The 19257-nt window shown below is 41.0% G+C and overlaps 1 protein-coding gene across 4 annotated transcripts in view; it reads left to right on the forward strand.

Annotated features, from left to right (window-relative positions):
* The window catches only part of DPP6 (dipeptidyl peptidase like 6), a 582220-nt gene that overhangs the window by 450750 nt on the left and 112213 nt on the right, over positions 1-19257 (forward strand). For all 4 annotated transcript variants that reach the window (XM_064505741.1, XM_064505742.1, XM_026097080.2 and 1 more), the window contains exon 7: positions 16601-16682. In XM_064505741.1, the coding sequence (XP_064361811.1) occupies positions 16601-16682 (82 nt within the window). The remainder of the gene's footprint in view (positions 1-16600; positions 16683-19257) is intronic.

Raw genomic sequence — 19257 nt, forward strand, 5'->3', positions numbered from 1 at the left:
TATTTTAACGACTGACCAGTTTCCAGGAATGTGACTCCAGCATATTCTCAAGACATATTTTAAGCATTTAATAATACATAGTGTTTCAGAGTGACATTTGCACAGTATCAATGGCAATGCACAAGTTGCACAGACAATTCCTCCAATCATTATCAGCAGAAAATTCAGCTAAAAGCCAGGGAGCTATTGCCAGGCTGTGTTCTGCGAATCACATTGGTGACAACTGTGCAGAAATGATAATTAGAGACAATATATAAAAAAAGTTCAGCTCCGCTATTTCTGTAGAACTTTATACATGACTCTGGTTCTAAAACATGCAATTCAGTATTCACTATGCTTGTTCAATGGGTTGTCATTTTTATAAATCATGGCTAAACAGGTAATAGATTCTTTGGCTCCTTGCAAATCCTGCAAAGATTATAAAAATCTGCCTGACTTATACACAAGGTAATCATAGGATTGCAGGATAATTCAGGCTGGAAAACATCTCTGGAAGTCCAACCTCCTGCTCACAGCAGGGTCGCCTATGAGGTCAGAGCAGGTTACTCAGTGCTTTAACCAACTGGGTCTTGAAAGTCTCCAGCAATGGAGACTGCACAACCTCTCTGGGCAATCAGTTCCATCCTCATGGGGAAGAAGTTTCTCCTTATAACCAGTCTGAGCCTCTCTTGTTTTGATTTTCCTCCGCTTTCTCTCATCCTCCCACCATACAGAATCACACAGAGAATGGCTGAGGTTGGAAGGGACCTCTGGAGATCATCTGGTCCAACCCCCCTGCTCAAGCAGGATCACCTAGTAGATTGCCCAGGACCCTGTCCAGACCATACACCGTACTAAATGGGACCTAACTAACAATAAACGTGTCACAGCATCCTCTTGAATGGGAACCTTTATGGGAAAAGCTAAGGACGTGCACTTCAGGTACAGGACCCAACCTGAATGGAAGATTGACAGAAGGAGAGGAGAGAGCTCCCTGCCTGGACTGGCCCCTACTGTGTCATTCAATTCCCAGGACGTCACCCGGCCTCCAGGACTTCTACGCCGTGGGAGGATACTCTGCTCACTACACTGTTAACATAAGGGACAGATAACAGGCTACACTTCCTTCAAAAAAAACGGACAGATCTTGCCTCATTCTTTTGCTCTGGCTGTGAGCATCTATCCCATGGAGCAGTTTTAGCTCCCATGTGGCCAGAAGTGCCTTGGTGACATTGAATACAGGAATGATATTTTAGGGGCAAAATTCCCCTAAGTTAGGCATTGCAACACCTAACTTTTAGAAGCCTATGCCCTCTTTCCAGTCCAGCTTCTTTGGTGCAATAACCAACAGGTTTAACAATGAGGAGAGAAGTACAGATTGATTAGCAGCATACAAACCATTTCTGAGGTTGGTTTTTTTTCCCCCCATACAAATGCTACTTACATTCAGATATTCCTCAAGGATATGTATGAGCACACTCAACCCCCAAAGTTAAAAAAAATATATATATTGCTGAAATAACTTTCTTTGGCATTCATCTAAAAACCAGGAAACAATATTTCATACAAAAAGTCTATACTAGGCACATATATATTTTAAAATCTGTGAGCCCTGGAGCTCATGAAGCCTGCTTTCCTACAGCTTGTATCTTGTGATTGACTCACTTCAAAAAATCATGAGCTCTGCGTTAAGGTATTCCCATGTATAGCTGGAATAGTTATAAAATTTCTCCTCATCATCCATGCCAATGCGTTGATGTCTCAGTGTGACACACTCTAGACGTCGATGTCTTTCCTTCCCCTGCCTCAATCTGGTCTTGTTTGTTTGTTTTTTCTTTTTTTTGGTGGGGGTGTCTGTTTGGGTTTTTTTGTTTTTGTTTTTGTTTCAGGGAACTTACTGGATTTAATTAACTTTTGAAAACTCCATCTTTCCGACCAGTGTATCTGAAATTAGCCTGCTAGGTGAATCACTAAATCTGGCTGGCTAAAAGCAAAAGCCTGTGACTGACAGCTCAGTTCTATCCCAGACAAAACAGCAATGGGAAGATAGATGTTTCGTGCATAGTATGTATGAGAAACGCTAAAAATTAACAGTAAAGGGATCCAGGCAGTTTGGTACTACTGCATAACCTTTCTTTGTCCCTGACTACCAGCTTCCTGTCCCCTCCAGCCTAAATCATGTTGTGCACTTGGCTGCGTTTCAGCTTGCTCTCCTTGTTTGGTCCAGGCACAGCACCAGCAGCTGCAGCGGTGGCTGTGTCAGATGGGAAGTATCGGGTATAATCGGAAGATCTGGAACGGGAGGCAGTGCCCGGAGGCACGCAGCTGTGCCAGGCAGTGGTGCTGCCATAGCGGGATGCAGGGCTGGATCAGGTGGCTGCTGGACGAGGAGGGCTGGAACGACTGCTGTGGGTCGTGTTACGAAAGGTGGTGTTTACCAAGCAATCTAGGCTATGAGCACGTACACAGACATTGCAAACCATACTGCGTGGTGACAGTTGCACTGATCTTTCAGGTGGTCATGTTGTATGTTTTGGTGGTAGCTCATTGACATTTCCCTGGAACGTGGGACTTTATCATTCCTTTGGAGCTCTGCACATATTTTAGGGTAGCGCGTAAAGAGAGAGGGCAGGGGCAGGAGCCGATGGGGAAAGCATCAGCTGGCCTGGAAGCAGAGCCTGTTGGAAGAAGGCAGGAAAATGTCTTCACCTCATGTTTCATATTTCGGATGGGAGGGGGGGTTGAATGTTGCTCTGATTGATGTGCATGAGTGAAAATCATTGCGGTCAGGAGCTGACGCAGTGCAAAGTGCTGGTCAGTTTGACACCCTGGGTGCTCAGGTGACAAAGGAATTTGCAACCTGCAGGTAGTGTCTTTCCCTTCACTTGCTGATAGCATAGGAGACAAAAGCCTTTGGCCCCCAGCAACACCACCTTTGCCATTTCTACAAACCCTCTTTTTATGCATTAGACTTTTGCAAACAGGCAGAAGCCAGAGTGCTTTGTACCCTGGCAGCATGCACAGGTGGTGCCTTGGCATACGCCTAAATTGGCAGCTGAAGCTGTGAGTGCTGGGGAACAAGCTACCTTACCCCTATAATATCAGATCCTCTTGCTAGACATTTGTTCCAGGAAACAGGTTGTGGCAGTGTGAGTTTCCCTGTATTTTCTCTACCCTCTTCCTTGTCCTCGGCTCTGACCCGCTCGTCAGGAAGGCCAGACAGTTCAGGCTTTGTACCCATTTGCGGCCTTGCCACCTCCCGCTGAAGCTAACTAATAAGGGAGCCAATTAATCTAATCATGGCATCACTTTAAATAATGCAACATTCATCTGTCAGCATAAATTGCTTTTTAAAGGGAAATTTCTGATTGCTTTTGCGGGGTTCTGCAGACTCTCTGGATTCAGGCTGTGTCTGAAGTCAAAACGGCCTCGTGCCAGCATTTTCCAGACTTCATTCTGAGCTTTCCGCAGGTTTGAGGAGCCAGTCTGAGCACATCTTTAGCACGTACATTGACCGATAGTATTTTTAGCGTTGCAGTCCTGCAGCCTGTAGTTCCACGCGAGCTCCCGGGGAAGTAAACTCCTCGCGTGAGTAGGAGGAGAGCAGTTTTGCTCTCTCCAGGCTGATTCGCATCTGCCAATGAGATCGACCCAGGGGATCTTATTTAAAAATGAAAATAAGGCTGAGGTAAAAGATACTGAATATCCCTTCAGGGGCTCTGCGTGGATTTAATTTCCCTTTTTTTTAGTATTTTGTCCTTCTCACAGCTTTTCTTGAAGATTCAGGGTAGCAACCCCTACAAATTTTGCCACATTTCCCTTCTGTTTTCAGCGGTTACGGAGCCACTTTGGGGTTTTCCCAGGGGAGCACACTAAGCTCTGCTGCTCTGTTCCCCCCGGGCTGAGGACTTGGGGGTGCAGGGCGAGGGGATGTTCGGTCCAGCAGCTTTCCTGCAGGTCACCCATTTTCTTCCTGCTTCTCACCCAAAAATCTGCTGCTGGCACTGGGTGCCATCTAGTGGAATAAGCTCATGCGCGTGGATCAGATATCCCCTGGTTCAAAGCAGCGCTGTATCATCCCATTTTGCTTTTCCCTGCGTGGTGCTGCTTTTAAGATAACTGCCGATAACATTAGAAATATTTTTGCAAAGCTCCTCTTGTAACTCCACGGTTTTTCTTGCTGCATTGTAGTTGCCAGCTACTTATAATTTATTCGTAGTGCGATAGCATCAGCAAGCCGAGATGTGGACTAGGGCTCTTTTGTGTGAGGTCCTGGCCAAAAGTGGAATGAAAATACTGTGTATGATTATTTCCTAATGCTATTTTGTTTTGCTCCGGGGAATATAAATTCAGCCAATACAATGTAGGCGCCAGGCAGTGCCCTGTTTATGAATTCTAGCAACCTAAATTGTTTTACTCTTTTGTGGGTTTCAGTAACATTGCTCCTACTGAGTCCAATATGGATGATCTTAGTCATTCAGATTCTTCATTAAAATAGGGAAAAAGCTTAGTTTATTTGAAGTTTTTACGGTCAGTCCCATGTTCCCCAATGAATACTATTTTCATCCTTACCTCTCAGCCTTGGAAAATAATTTCCAGTTTTTTGACATTTAATTTTAAAAAGACTTTAAAACTTCTACTCAGTATTTTTCAGCTGCAACATGTATTCATGATGGCATTCCTCCCCAGGTTGTGCTACCCTCTCTCCACACTGTATTGGCCTAGGTTGACAGGGCCATAGCAGTCCCTGCTGATGGACCACTGGCCCGATCTGCTACTGCAGCCCCTGAGCAAAAGCTAACTTTAGGCTGATATTTTGTGAAGTATCTCTATCTTTAATGTTTTGCAGTGGCCAAAAGAAAAGCATTTTTTACAGTTCTGTGTTGTGTTGGCATTCCCCAAAATAAAAGCCCGCATAAAACACGCAGTTCCTCAAACCTCCTGGCATTCATCCGTTTCCGAATGAGCTGTTCCCTCTGAGCACAGCTAAGTGGACAGGATTACTACTGTCCCCCGAATAAGTCCTCACCACAGTGCGAGCCACATCCAGTTGGGGCATGTCAGCATGAGCCCCGAGATATGCTGATAGGGATCAGAGGGAAATTTAGTCCTTATTCCACTCCTGAGTAGTTTTGTATATGGTGAGGAGGGAATTGTACACAATAGCTTCTATGCAGGATTCGCACTTCTTCCCAAATTTATATGGCATAATCAGAGGAACTTGGCAGGTCGATCAAAGGAGCAATCAGAGGGTTGAGTTCTGCTCTTCCTACCTATGCCACAGAGCACGATAAAATATTCCACACATCCCCCATGCTGAACTCTCATTAACATCAAGAGAAGTCCCACGTGTGGAGCAAGGGCAAAATACGTGTTGGAGATCCACGGAAGTGATAGCAAGAGGAAGAATTTAGCCCTTGGTTTGCTGCGAGTAAATTTTCAGAGTGATGCCTGTAGATTGCTCTGCAGAGCTCTCACTAATGTTCCTATCTCCTTCTCTTATATGAGCTATTCATAAGAAAGAGGTTACTGTCAATTAAAAAGAAGCTTTATCAAACATTGTATATACAAAGCTAGCTGTCAGAAAGCACAGAATCCCTCTCCACAGCCTTATGTAGTGTATAACGTGTTAAAAGACAATAAGGTTTTCCTTGCACGTGCTCTTATTTCCATGTTTGCAGTAAAAGGTAGACACATTTCATATTTAATATTGTAGCTAAAAAAAAAATGTAGGGAACTAGCTCTGCTGCAGATATCTTCCTGTTTGACCAAGCCTGTTCTGTTCTGTTTTGTTCCAGCTCATTTTATTTGCTCCTCCTCTGTAGCAGTCAAACATCTTTACAAATCAAGGAAATGTCTGTGCCTCAGTTTTCTCATCTGCAAAACAAGGAGAAAAATACTGCTTACCACGCAGAGGTGATAAGTGTTAATTGCCATGGAAAGTGCTGCATGATTTCACTCTTTAACATTTATAAACTAGTAACAGAGCCCACATTTTATTTTAGGAGGAAAAAGTACTAAAAATCTGTTTTCAGCTAATTAAATTTTACTTATAGGACCTGAATGTTTTACCCCAACAATGACATATACAGGCTGAAATAAGTCCTTATAAAAAGGTATGTAAAAGCAAATAGTAATATGAAATTTGTTAAACAAGTAGAAAACTGCATCCTGCTGTTTGTGAAAAATCTGGTATTGTTATTCTGATCTTATCTCCCCTCCCTCTTTCCTAGTAATCATTCCAACATTTTTCTTGTCTTTTTAGAGGTGGTTTGTATTGTGAATTCAGCCACCTCTGCTGCACAACCTCATGCATCTTATGCCAGACTATAAATAACGTCCTTGTGATCTGATATGCTTATTTGGTTTTATTTTGAGAACAGAGGACTGGCCCTTGGAATAGGTAAACTTGATAGCTTGATTGTGGAGCCTAATCTTAAATCCTCTGAAGTGGGTAGGGATCTGCCAGGTGATTTCACTGTAATTTGGATCAAGCCCTGATGGAGTTGTTGGGCACTGATTAAATCCTGTGCCTTTTTATTATTTGCAGATGCATTTTGTACCTCTTTCATAAGAAAGCACCAGCATTTTATTAAATAAGGAGCTTGTTTGGGTATCACTTGCTTTCAAGTGATGGCAGGTTGAAAAAGCCTCAGCTTTGGAAGGCAGCTCCCTGCAGGACCCTTGTCTCTGCTGGGAGGAAGAAGGAAAGGAAAGGAAAATTCACTTGCAGGAGGAAATCCATTTCAGCAATTCAGCACCATAGCATTTCCCGAGAGGTTTCTCCATTCATTCGCCCATATTTGGTCACTGCAGCAGAGGGTTTTTTTGTTTATGTGAAATGCTCCGTTCCTGTGTGGGCAAAGCAATTCTTCTTACCACACGCTTCTCATTTCCAGAGTCAGTTGTGAGGTGGGTGGACACCTTAGAAACCATGTATAATGGTAATAATAAAGAATTGTCCCCTGATGGGTGGATTTGATATTAAGAATTAGAATAATGACTGCTGAGTGTGGGAAAAAAAATCCTTGGTAATTGATAGTTAGATGCAGATGTTAGCAGTTTAGCAGAGAATAGCCCAGCAATCAACTTTCTGATTTTACAAGAAGAAAGGTCAATAGCTTATGGCTCATCAGCAAACTGAAGTGTATTTTTAAAAAAGGAAGGAACAAAAAAAAGATGAGGCAAACTCCTCCATAGTGTTTGTCGGAGGCAGTATCCCCTGCAAACGGAGGCAGGGTTCCTGTTAAATTCTGTTAAATTCTGTTCTTGATTAAAATGTGAGCACTCACTGAAAGCACACACAAGGCCTCGCTGGTGAGAAAAGCAGCCCAGATTTGGGAACCTTCTTATGTCCTACAGTGCTGATGAACTTTTCCATTTTTCTCCAGGCTTTATTCAGCCTCCAAGCCACAGAAACCACCACAGAGTACACAAACATCCCAACACTGACAGTCACCAAAATGCAGCGCGGTAGTCGGAGTTTTCTTCTTTATTCACGCTCAATGAGTTATATAGACTTTTGACAGAAAAGGGAAATAAGGGTAGATGAAAGAGGATGTATAAAACTCTAGTGCAATCGTATGGCACAGTATAGGCAATTAACCACAGATTTTGAAACCCATACAATTGCTCTGCTTCCATGTATGACCCTTCCAGAAATAAAAGTAAATGATGAAAGTTGTTCTGTAGGTGGTACTTTTCAAAGTGTTTTTTTTCTCTTTCCTCCCTATCCTAATGTTCCGGGAGGATTTCTCACTAAAATAGGAATGAACAACATGCATTTCCCCAGGGCGTCATTTTTGCTCTGCCTGCTGTCGGACTGTGGAGACACCCTGCAGTCTCGATTAATGTTTTTTGCTACACTGGGATGCTAAAGTTGTTTAGCCTGCTCAGACTCTTGGGGTGTTATTGTTTCATTACGTGATGTAAGAAGTGGGCAGTGCATGTTACAAAACACAACCTTGGCTTTGGTTGGCCCCAGAAAGAAGTCAGATAAACCTGAAGGACTGTGCATATCTCCTTGCTGTCATGGGATTCATTTGGGACTGGGGTGACACAGTCTCTGAGGATCCTCTAGTGACCCATGCCAAAGCACTTGGGTGGCTCACCAAGGTCCTGTTGCTCCTTTTCTTCCTTGCTGCACGGTTCTGTGAGCTCTGCACTTTTAAGAACTGAAGCTGCTAGGCAAATTTAATGAGCTCATTATCTATTTTTATCCTAAAATGGGTATTCTGCTTCATTTGGGAGCTCAGAACATATGTGCAAGGGAGTGGGGAGATTTAGGAAATGCAAGAAAAGACCTTTGGATGGAGAAAGGATGCTACAGCCGGGGGATTGCTTACACTTTCTCTGCATCTGTGAATGCCTCCAGGTCCCAGGCTGTGCTCAGGAACGGCAGCTCCAGTGCCGGGTCCATGCTCAGCACTGGCTGAGGCTGGGATATGCATGGGCACCGTGCCCACGCAGCCGGTTTGGCTGCAGCACCGGCAAGGTCGAGGTCCTGGCGACCATGTCCAAAGGGAACATGGCAAAACTGAGGACATCAGCAGATGCTGGAGCCCGGGGCAGGATTTCAAATGTTCAAAGAGGCTGTGGCTTTTTTAAAAACTCTTTTTTATGTTTGTTTATCAGTCACAGCTACGAGCTAAAATTAGAGAGGCAGCTAGGGTTTACGAGGCAGCTAGGGCTTTCCTTGCTAAAGTAACTCCTAAGGGAGTCTCTTTATGGAGAAAATGATATAACCTCAGGCTGACAACCCAGACTGTGTCCATACCAGCCCTGATTTCTCTTCACCTCTTACCATTAACCTTCTGTTTGTGGAATGGACTCACTACAAATTTGGAGAAGATGTAACAGGAATAGGAAAGGTTGCTTTCCTGTGTCCCACACATGAGATCAAGCTACAGGAGCGAAAGGACCTTCCATATACTGAGTTGTGAAGACATAATTTACACCCCATTTCAAATGTGAGCCATTCCTTTTGCATATGTACTTGAGATTTATGCCTTCCTGGCAGAACTGAAGAGCTATAGTGGCATTTTGTTCCTCTAACAAGCAGAGTATTTTACAACCCACTTTTAAACTGTATCTAAAATCGGATTAATTGCAGTATAGCTTAATAGTTGATGAGATATGGCAATAATGGCATTTCTAAATTATGCCTTGTTTCTTTTATCTGATGAAAGCATGGTGTATGCAGGGAGAGGGTAATTAAAGAGAGGTGTGTTTCAATATTCTTGAGAACATACACACAGCTCTCCAAGATCTCCTTACGCTGTTGACATGAGATGAAATAAGATTTGTTCAAAGAGTCTTCCAAAAAGATACAGAGAATACTGAGTCATTCTACTTTTATCTGAAACCCAATAACACAAACTGTTAGATTAGTTCAGAGCACAAGCCCAAGTATCAATCTCTTGCCCCAATTAAGGGTGTGACTGAGCATCCAGTGAAGTCATATTGTAACGAGGCACTTTTACTGGCTCCAGAGATCACAGCTGCATCTCATTTTAAGTACTAATAAGCCCATATTGCTCTCTGCAGGCATCATGTCCTGGTGCTATATTTTTATTAGAGTTTGTAAGCCAGACAAGGTCAGCTCAGTGGAAAACTGTGAGGTTTCATCACAAACATCCTTTCTTGGTGACTGGCAGAATCGCTCTGAAGAATGATGTCATAGAGGGAAAGGTGCATATGCTCCAAAGTAGTGATCAGAAAGGGTCCAAGCTATTCTCCTAATTGTTACATCTGTAAGAAATATTTAACCATTGCAAGTAGATTCAGCAGTAATTTATTTCTTAAAAGGAAAAAGCTGGTTTTTTTTTCTTTAAGAATGTGGTTCTGCTGATGATTGTGTCTATAGGCATGTCTAACACCAAGGCTGGTTGTTGTTGAGATCTTCCTCGGTCATTCTTAAACATCTCAGGGTGTGTTAGGTTATTTCTCCTCAGCCTGTATTTTTCCTCCACATATTGTAGATAGCTGATCTTTCCACAGCTGCCGTCATGGCACAGCAGCTGCAGGAATTCTATCTAGCCTTCTTGCCATGATTGATTTTTTTTTTTTTTTTTTTTTTTTTTTTGGCCAAACCTCTGTTCTGGATGACTGGACTTGAAATCCTTATAAATCCTATGACTTACCTCATACCTTGAGCAGTAGCTCTGAGATCAGAGCTGCCTGAAAAACCTCTTTAGAGTAAGATAAAATGACATGAGTATAAGAGAATTACTTTTAAGTGGTTCTGTTCATCACCTGAATGCTATCACCTCTCATTGTCTTTCTAGGGAGTAGATATGACTCCAGGAACAAAAGTTTTTTTCTTTTTTAATGCAGCAAAAATCCCCTCTGTCATCTATGATTTAGAGGGGTCACATGAGAAGCGTGATAATGTCATCATGTAAAAAATGATGCTACCAGTATCTAAGGACCATTTCCACCATTTGCTTACTCAGGGAAACCAAGAGATTTTGATCAATGGCTTACTGTCCTCCAACCTGGATTACTGTGACTCCTAGCTTTGTACCAGTCTCTGCTGGATTTTTAAATCACTTTTGTAGAACTTCACTAAAAAGACAAGTTTGTGCCATCATTGTACATGATTCCCAAAGGAAGTTTGCGGCTTCTTTTCTGACAAGTGATTGATTTTAAAGTGGTATTAGTATTTTGTAAGATTTTGCAGGTCTAGTACGAAGTATTACATTGATAGATGCTTTACAAACACAGACAGACTATAATCAAATAGACCTCTGAGCTCATATTGTTGACTGAATCCTACTGGATTGCCAAATCAGGGACAAATGTGTTTTAGTTTCCCTCGCTTTTTGTCCTTTATGCTCTAAATCCATGGAATTCATCCATCTCTGGACAAAATGCGGTGTGAGCTCCGTTGTTTTTAAGAAGAGCTGACAGATCTGATGTGTACCTGTAGCTGAGATTAAGAACTTCAAATTGCTTTCATTACCTACCTCTACTTTTAGTCACTGAGAAGTGCTAAAAGGAAAATATGTGTATGTGTGAATGTATGCATTAAATATTTAATAGAGAATGAACCTGAACAGAAGAGCCTTCCTAATCTATTTAAGCACTTATAATAGGATTCTGGGAGGGATACTTTTAGTTGCATCTTCTGACAATCTAATTTCTTGATTATCTGTTCTGGCAAGTCTTTGATTCCCATCAGTACTGTACATTATTCTGTCTCGCTATGAGTCTCTGTGGGGCTGCGTATCTCCTGGGAAGCAATTTTCTTAATGGCACCTGTCTCCTCTCCTCCTTTGTGAATACTGAAGTAAACAAGTTATTTAATCATTTAAGGATGCCTTTTCCTTCCTCCAGAAATGGCATTCCTACTTCTTGGACATGTTTCTTTCTTTCTCCAAGTCATTATCTATGGTTCTTTGTTCACTTGCAAACATATATTTTTTTTACTTTTATCTCTTTTTATAAATTATCTCCAGTTCATTTTTTTTCTTATCATATGTCAAAAACTCTTAAATATCATAATGTTTCCAGTTCTTTTTATCCCTTTCAAAAGAAATTCTATCCAAACAGTATGATTCTGTATTTGAGATTAAACCCAAAAGTTATTAAAACAGACCCAAGCACTAATAGGAAAGCAGCCTGTGCCATATCCCAGACTTTAACTGCTTTTTTTCAATTTCAAGCTTTTTCCATCTGGCATTGTAAAATATTTTTCTTGGTATTCTTGAAATAAAAGGAGCCTCTCCCTCAATTACAGTGGAAAATTTCTAAGTTTTTTAAAGTTGCTTTTGAAGTACTTAATTCAGAACACATTGTCATGTTTGCGCTCAGTGGGAGATTCAGTGTCATGAAGTCTCTAAGGGAAACTGGTCTTCTTTAAAATAAGAAAAAAAATCAGGAGAGAGAACACACAGATGGAGAAATTTCAGCAACAAGAAATACAGTCCATTTAAAATTAGTTCTTTATTACTCATCATACTTTTTTAAGGTCAAAAGTAGGCACCCGGTATGGTTGATTAGCTTGGCTTTTTCTACATAGATGTTCTGATCCAAATTACAAGTGAAAATGATACGATAGATGCTACAGTAATTGCACTCTGGAATTTTGCTTATTCAGAAATTTTGAGGGGAGACTTTTTGGCATGAAACTTCATCTAAATGAGTAAATTTTTCAGTTTGCTAGTTCAGTAATGTTTCCTGAACTGGAAATGGAAGGGTGAAAGACAAAAGTATTCCCTGCTGAATGCCAATTCTGTTTGCTGGAATTATTGCCTTGTTTAGAACAATTTAACAGCCTTTGCTCCAGACAACGTCATCTTAACGTGGAAGAGTTTATACAGCACCTGCTCCATCTCACATCTGGCCTAAAACAACGCTACTATCCCCTTCTTTCCCAGTCTTTAAAATCAATCATTTTAAAAGAGGAAAGAAAGAACAGTGAACCTTTAATAAGGCCTTGCCTTGACATTTCTTTGGCTGGAGATGAAGGTGAATGTCTTTTAGTGTAGTATAAAGTGCAGTGGACCTAGTTCTTCATGCAGGCTAAATTATAGAGGATATATAGACTACCTTCAAAATAACCCATTTCCAAGCCAACTTCCTGCACAAATGAGCTCACAAGGGGAAGGTTCAGATCAAAACAAGGCCTAATTATGAGGATCTGTGAGGAGCACTGGCTCTTTGGAGAGGCTGAGATGGCCTATAAAATTGATCGATCCAAGAAAAAATATTTAAGAATTTTAAGCAGGATGTTTTGGAGGAAGAAGCAAGGGTGTAGCTTTGGGGTGCTTTAGTTTCTCAGAGTTTACATGGTTCCCAGAAAGAGTTGACTAGTCAGGCTGGCATCAGATATGCTGCCACATATGCAGCACTTGAAAAATGGGGGAGTGCTCCTGGGATTTCAGTGTGTGTTTGGTCTGACTCCTCTAAGGCATTTTTATTGTGGAGAACTAGAGATCCAGAGGAGTATGAGATAGTCTTAGAAGTGTGTGATAGTGACCCATAAACTGAGACAGATATTTAGAGAGTAACTAAAAGTTTTCCTAGGGAAAGAATGGTAGAAGGCTGGCCAGAACTGCCTAGAGCATCTGTGTGGGCAATTCCACCTCCTCCTGCCCACTCTCTCCTTGGTGTGATAGTGGGCTTGTAACTGTGTCTGCTCTGGGCTGGGAGGGTTGATAGGAAAAAGAGAGATTTCCCAGAGCCAGGGGACAGCCACAACAGACACAGATGGGCTCTGGGTACCCGCTATGGTCCTCAGAGCCTGAGCGCCATGGAGGAATTTGGCCTGAGCAAGCTCAGCTCTTCTGAACTTGGAGTCTGCACTGCTGTGGAGACCTGGAGATTCTGGATTTCCCCTTCACCTTTCCTGGCACTGGCAAGAAGTGTGCAAATGAGATGAAAGGAGGCTGAATTATTGCCTACCTCCAAGGTAGCCTGAGTAAGGGCATAGAGTTCCTCCACAGTAGGGTGTCCAAATAGGTGAACTCTATTTTCATACCACCTTCAGGATTTCTGACAGCCCTTTCTTTCTGGACACAGCTAATACAGACCTCCTGACAGTTTCTCTGAAGTCCACTAAACAGCTGTGCCACTTCAGGCTTGGCATGGAAGGATGTTCTCAGTCTGCTTGCATGTGACACTAGAGTTCACTGCAGATGGGAGAGTGAGAAGTGGTACTCTCAGAAGGAGGATTCTCTTCAGTCCATAGAAAGAAATCAGAAACAAATCAAAATCTACCAACAGGAAAATGTTGAGGGCTACCTGTCTCTCAGGGGAGAGATGGAGGGAGGGCTAGTAACCTAGACTGCCTTTATAGTCAGTGGTGGAAAAAAATAACTCAGAGGATGAGGATGGATGCCTAGCTACCACCTAAGTAAGGGGATCAACATCATAATCTGGAACTGCTTGCTCTTATTCACTGAATTTTAAGGTAGTTTACAATAACAAGTTTTAAATCAGATGCGCCCAGACAATATGTAATTCCATCAGTCAACTTTTGTATCTGCATGTTTCTCAAAAGATTTTGACACGAACAAACAAGATTTTGCCACAACAGAATTTTCCCGGCCATTCTGAACAATTTAAGAACGAATTTGCTAGACGAAATTAAAATTTTCCTCAGAGAGATATCAGAGAAAGTAAAGATGACTTTGCTTTTTTTCTGCAGCAGGGCTCTCTTCTGCTAGACTGAATGGAGGGCTCTTGCTTTGGACTAGTGTTTCACTTTATCAGCTACCAAAGCTGGTTTATGCAGCATTTCTCATTGCATTAGAATTTTCCTCTTCTGAAAGATGATGCAGTGAGCAGAACTGACAGGACTTGTCTGGGCTCTGCTCTGTATTATTGGATGTAATTGGTATGTCTGTCCCTGAGCTCCACCTGTGTTATCTGAAGCATTACAGGTTTGAATTCTTGCAATTTGTCTAATTTGCTTGTTTGGGGATGATATTTTCCCCTCTATTTGTAATATTTTGCACCTCTTCTTACCATGGGTAAAAGAAGAACAACTAAATAATGAATTTGACAAATAGTGAAGTACTTTTTTTTCCCCCTTACATGAGGGTTTTTTTGGGGGGGGGTTTGATTTTTTTTTTTTTTTACTTGATTGACTGACTTCCTTTTTCTCCTTCACTGAGAGGTTACTCTCTTTTGAGGTAATCAAGATAGGCTAAAATCAGACTGAGTCTTTACAGGAATAGCTGACTTGAAGCTTAAGTAGATAATGCATACTGTAGCATAATACATAATCTTAAAAAGATCCAGAAGAAGTTATAGGGCTATTCTTATTGTAGAAATGGAATTTTGTATCTACTGTTAATAGGAGTTCAGTATGACAGTTGCCTGTACTCCTATCTATATATTACAAAAGTGATTTTAGGTTGCCAATAAAGAACTCTTTATTGTTAAACACCATGAGAAAAAAAAAAGAGATAATTATATTTAAGCAACAGCAGTGACATTTTTTGTGTGTAGGCATGAGCTATCTCCATGCCCTGGGATGTGTTCAAACTTGAAGACCTGATGCCTCAGCAAACCACGCTTGCCCCTCCAGTTTTCTAATGGATCTCCTCTGCATCGAACCTGCAATTGCAAGCACTTTATTGCTTAATCAGTCCCGTGGACCACTTCCCAGTGGCCTCACAGATGTTATGGGTTATTATTTATAACCATGGATATGTACTTTCTAGCAGGAGTGCAGAAGTTGTTATTCCTAGCACAGGTGCGATGGAAGGGGGAATACTGTAAGCATTGGTATTGCCACTGCCTCAGACCTCGGCTGGAGGTCTGCCCTTCCTTGCTAGGGTCTGCCCTGATTCTAGCTGACCCTGGGACAAGAACTCATGGGAAAAGCTATTTTCTTCACCTTTGAAAGAAAGGACAAAATCTGCTTCTAATCATCTTGCTGCTGTCCTTGTATTTGCTAAAACAAACCCAACGCAGTGGGAATGACCAGGGAAGGGAGATCTTGCCCGAGGGAGCAGAGCCAGCACATACCTGTGTACAGGTACACAGCACCGGCCACGGCGCATACAGTAAACAGAACTCAGTCAGTGTCTAATACTGCACTCACTTTTGTTCTGTCTTGAAAATACCTTCAGAAAACATTGCCTTTAATGCCTAATGAACACTATACAAGTAGAGGCCATTTGCTTAAAGACTAGGCAGAGTTAGGTGTTTTTCCTTTCTCTGGCTTTGGATGATATTAGCCTCAAATATTCGTTATTCATATCTGGAGACCAGTGATAATATATCCTTCCTTTTTGAAGGAGTTTGAGATCTGCTAATGAGGCGTACTGTGTAAGGGTGTTATTAGTGTTCTTGTTTGTTGAATATTACTATACACAGAGTTGTAGCAAGGTGACTTCAGAATACGTAAAGTAATTATTTGTGCTGAGTATAAATACCATCAAGGAAATGGGAGAATCTGTTGTCTGTGATGTGATAAACTGACATTATGCTGCCCTGACATTTACAAAAAGCAGCCCTTTTTCCATATTGCATTTGCTATGTCACATTGATGTTCTGCTAGAAAATTAAGGTAATGGACAAAAGCACAAGAAAAGTATTTCAATTTTATTTTCTTAAAGATTGAGATATCCAGTATTAATAGGAGGGGTTTTTTTGGGTTTTTTTTTTTTTTTTTTGGAAACCAGGCTGCATATCAGTTGTTATACAGATGCTAAACTGTCCTGCCATCACATTCAAAGCAAAATTATTAGGCCAAAAATCCATGGGATGAAGAAGATGAAATCATATTTTTCCTGAGGCAGTATGTTTCAAAAATATAATTATTGATTATCTTTTGTGAATTTTAAATTGTTGATAAACACAATGACTTTGTTTGCCATCCCTTGACTAATTCTGAAGGCTTAGGTGAGTCAGCAGTAGAATTGACCTGTTTAACTTTGCATTAATAAGAAACAGAATTTGTCAATTAAATGCTTGATCTTACCAACACTTGCTACTATATTGTGCTTGTTATATGGGAAGAAGTCTACTGAAATCCGGCACTAAATGTTAGTGATACCAGCTGAAAGACACTTTTAGGGGGCACGGTGGATTTCTAACAGAGGGATTGCATCAGCTTATAGCAGGACATTCCTGAAGTTGAACTCTTGTGTTTCTCTTTTTGCAGGGATCCCCAGAATTTGTATCCCCCTGAGGTCAGCAATGCAAAGCTTCAGTATGCTGGTTGGGGTCCAAAAGGGCAACAGCTGGTAAGAGAAAGTGCAAGTGTACAAATGAATTTCTAGAACCTGCTGCTGTTATTCTGAAGTAAAGAAAGAATAGTCCTTTTTGACTAGTTTCTTGAAGCCTAACTGGCAGCTTTATGACTTGAAAACTATATCCAAAATACTGAAATATTTGGGCAACATGAACCCTGTGGTGGCAAATTCTTTGAAGATGGGTGCTATAATCTTTGCCTGTCTGTGTTGGCACATGCCAGCTCATGGCCCAACCTGGGACCTGCAAAGCCTGCAGTGCCTGCCTGCTAACCAGGATTTTGTGTGTGCACACACCTGCAGTCATGCGTAATACTGAAACAGGTTTTTATACTGTGTCCATCAGTATGGAAACTGAGTGCTGAATGTGGCTTGTTTTGGCATTATAGAGATGTAAATATTAAACAGTAATAGTAGTTAAAACTAACCTGCATATTAAGTGTCCTAGAGTACATGTCCCATTTAGCTGGTATTATTTATCTCCACCCATGCTAGGTTTGCCCTTATCTCATACTATGTGCATCAAGTCCCTTCAGGTTGCTTTATGTTTCAGAAAGAAAGGACATTTTTTGCTCTGGCATCTATATGGAGGTTGTTTTATCATGTCATTTATTTAAAACATTGCCAAATATATGATTTTACAGCAAAATAATTATGTCTAAAAGTGTAGAAAAAGCACACTTTATGAATAGCAGTTTGTGATCATGCACCTGCTTCTCTCAAAGCTGGGTGTAGAACAAACTTATAACAGATAGTAAGATTTAGTTACTATAATATTGGTTCACAAAGGGGTCTTCAGGCTTCCAACTCTGAGACAAGAGATTTTTTTCTTTTTTGTATTAGCAGACCCACGTGGAGAATGCAGCTGTCTAGAGATGATTTGTCCTGAATTTGCCCTGTAGTTGTTGGCAAAGTGCACAAAAGTAGATGTGTCTTACAGGGAGTTTTCAGAGCATCCTTTTCAGGAAAAAAAAAAAAAAAAAAAAAAAAAAAAAAAAACATGTCAGGGATTCATTGTGTTTCATGTAGTCTTTCATGCTGCAACAATCCTGAAATCTCCAGTGTTTTTTCTCTTGGCCACTGCCATCTTAGATTTCTGTTTTTAGAGCAAGGATTTCCTGGCCAAATCCCCTGGCTTCATTTCCTGGTGCAAAACCAATATTAAATTTTTGCACGTGCCAAATAATCTCTTTCTGTTGGAACAAGAAGAGAAAAAAGGGCAACTCCTTTTGTGGACTTTTTGTACCAAAAATTGAGCTTTAAAAGTGGCCAAGCAAATCTTGCACGTTTCTCCTGTCCCTTTCCAAGCAACACTCTCTTGGGGATTTTTGGTCTGTGCCATTAACCAGATAAATAGTTTTCGATGCCTGTGATTCAAGAAACTGCAATAGCAGACACTATCTTTGCCAGTCAGTAAATCAGGTTGGAGGAAAGGTAAGAGATACAGGGACAGGGAGGTCTCTCTTCTGCTGCTTTGGAAAAATTGGATTTGAGCCCTTTATCAATCTTAAATCTGACAGGAGTGGTGATGAAGTGGCCTTTGCCTTTCTGCAAAATGACTTTTAAGAAGCTCATTTTTTCTCACTGAACATATATGTCCTGCTTTCAACTTTTATGTGTGCCATTTCAAATTCCTTAGTCTGCCACCGCACTGCTGAGCAGTTTGTACTGACTCGCAAAAGATTGGGGTCTGATGCTGACCAAACTCTTTCCAACACATTCCTTTGTGAAGAGCACTGTCTTCTCTTCCTTGGCTTTCTGGTCAGTTGATAGTGTCCAATCAGTTGCTAACACTAATGATGTTCAATGACTAGAGACTGCCTTTAGGATATGGCAGAAGAAAGTAAAAACAGAAAGGCATATCTTTTATTTATTGTTCTCCTGCTTTTTATATCTTAAGTCCAACAAACTGAACTTTACAATGTAGAGCAAAGGCTATGGTCTGCTAATTGAAAGATAATACCGAGTTGTGTTAGCGATTTTCTATACATCACAACTATATCTTCCTTTCTTCAGCACATTTTTGCTGTGAACTTCTCTGCCTTCAGTATCTTGACTCAAAGCATGTTATTGATAATCCATCCATACTAATTTTACCAGTTTGAATGGGTGTGCTTAATTTTCCTCCCAGAAAGAAGACTTAACATTTTTCATATTAAAAACCAGACTACCAATCTACTTCTTCCGTTGCCTTCTCTACCAAAGGCTCATAATGCTACACAGAAAGAAAAAATACTCATATCAAAACTGGAAAATGATATTTACAACAATTATATATACAAAGCAGGAGAAGAAAAGTCTTCCATTTTTACTCCCAGCTTGATTCTTTAATCCTGAAATAATATATACCACTTTCCACTGATTTTTATTAAGAATGCAGTGAGAACTTTAATTCCATAAGGCATTGAGTTTGGTACATATCCTTCTGTGGGCCAGCTGGCAGATTTCAAGTAACTTTAAATATTCTGGTTGCTGTTGAATTCCATATGAGTCTGATGAATATCTTGCAACAGTGGATTTGTTCTGTGGGGACTACACAGAGTGCAAAGACAGAAAAAAATAAAGGTCT

Source organism: Dromaius novaehollandiae, chromosome 2, assembly GCF_036370855.1.
Source record: "Dromaius novaehollandiae isolate bDroNov1 chromosome 2, bDroNov1.hap1, whole genome shotgun sequence".
Taxonomy (NCBI): Eukaryota; Metazoa; Chordata; class Aves; order Casuariiformes; family Dromaiidae; genus Dromaius; species Dromaius novaehollandiae.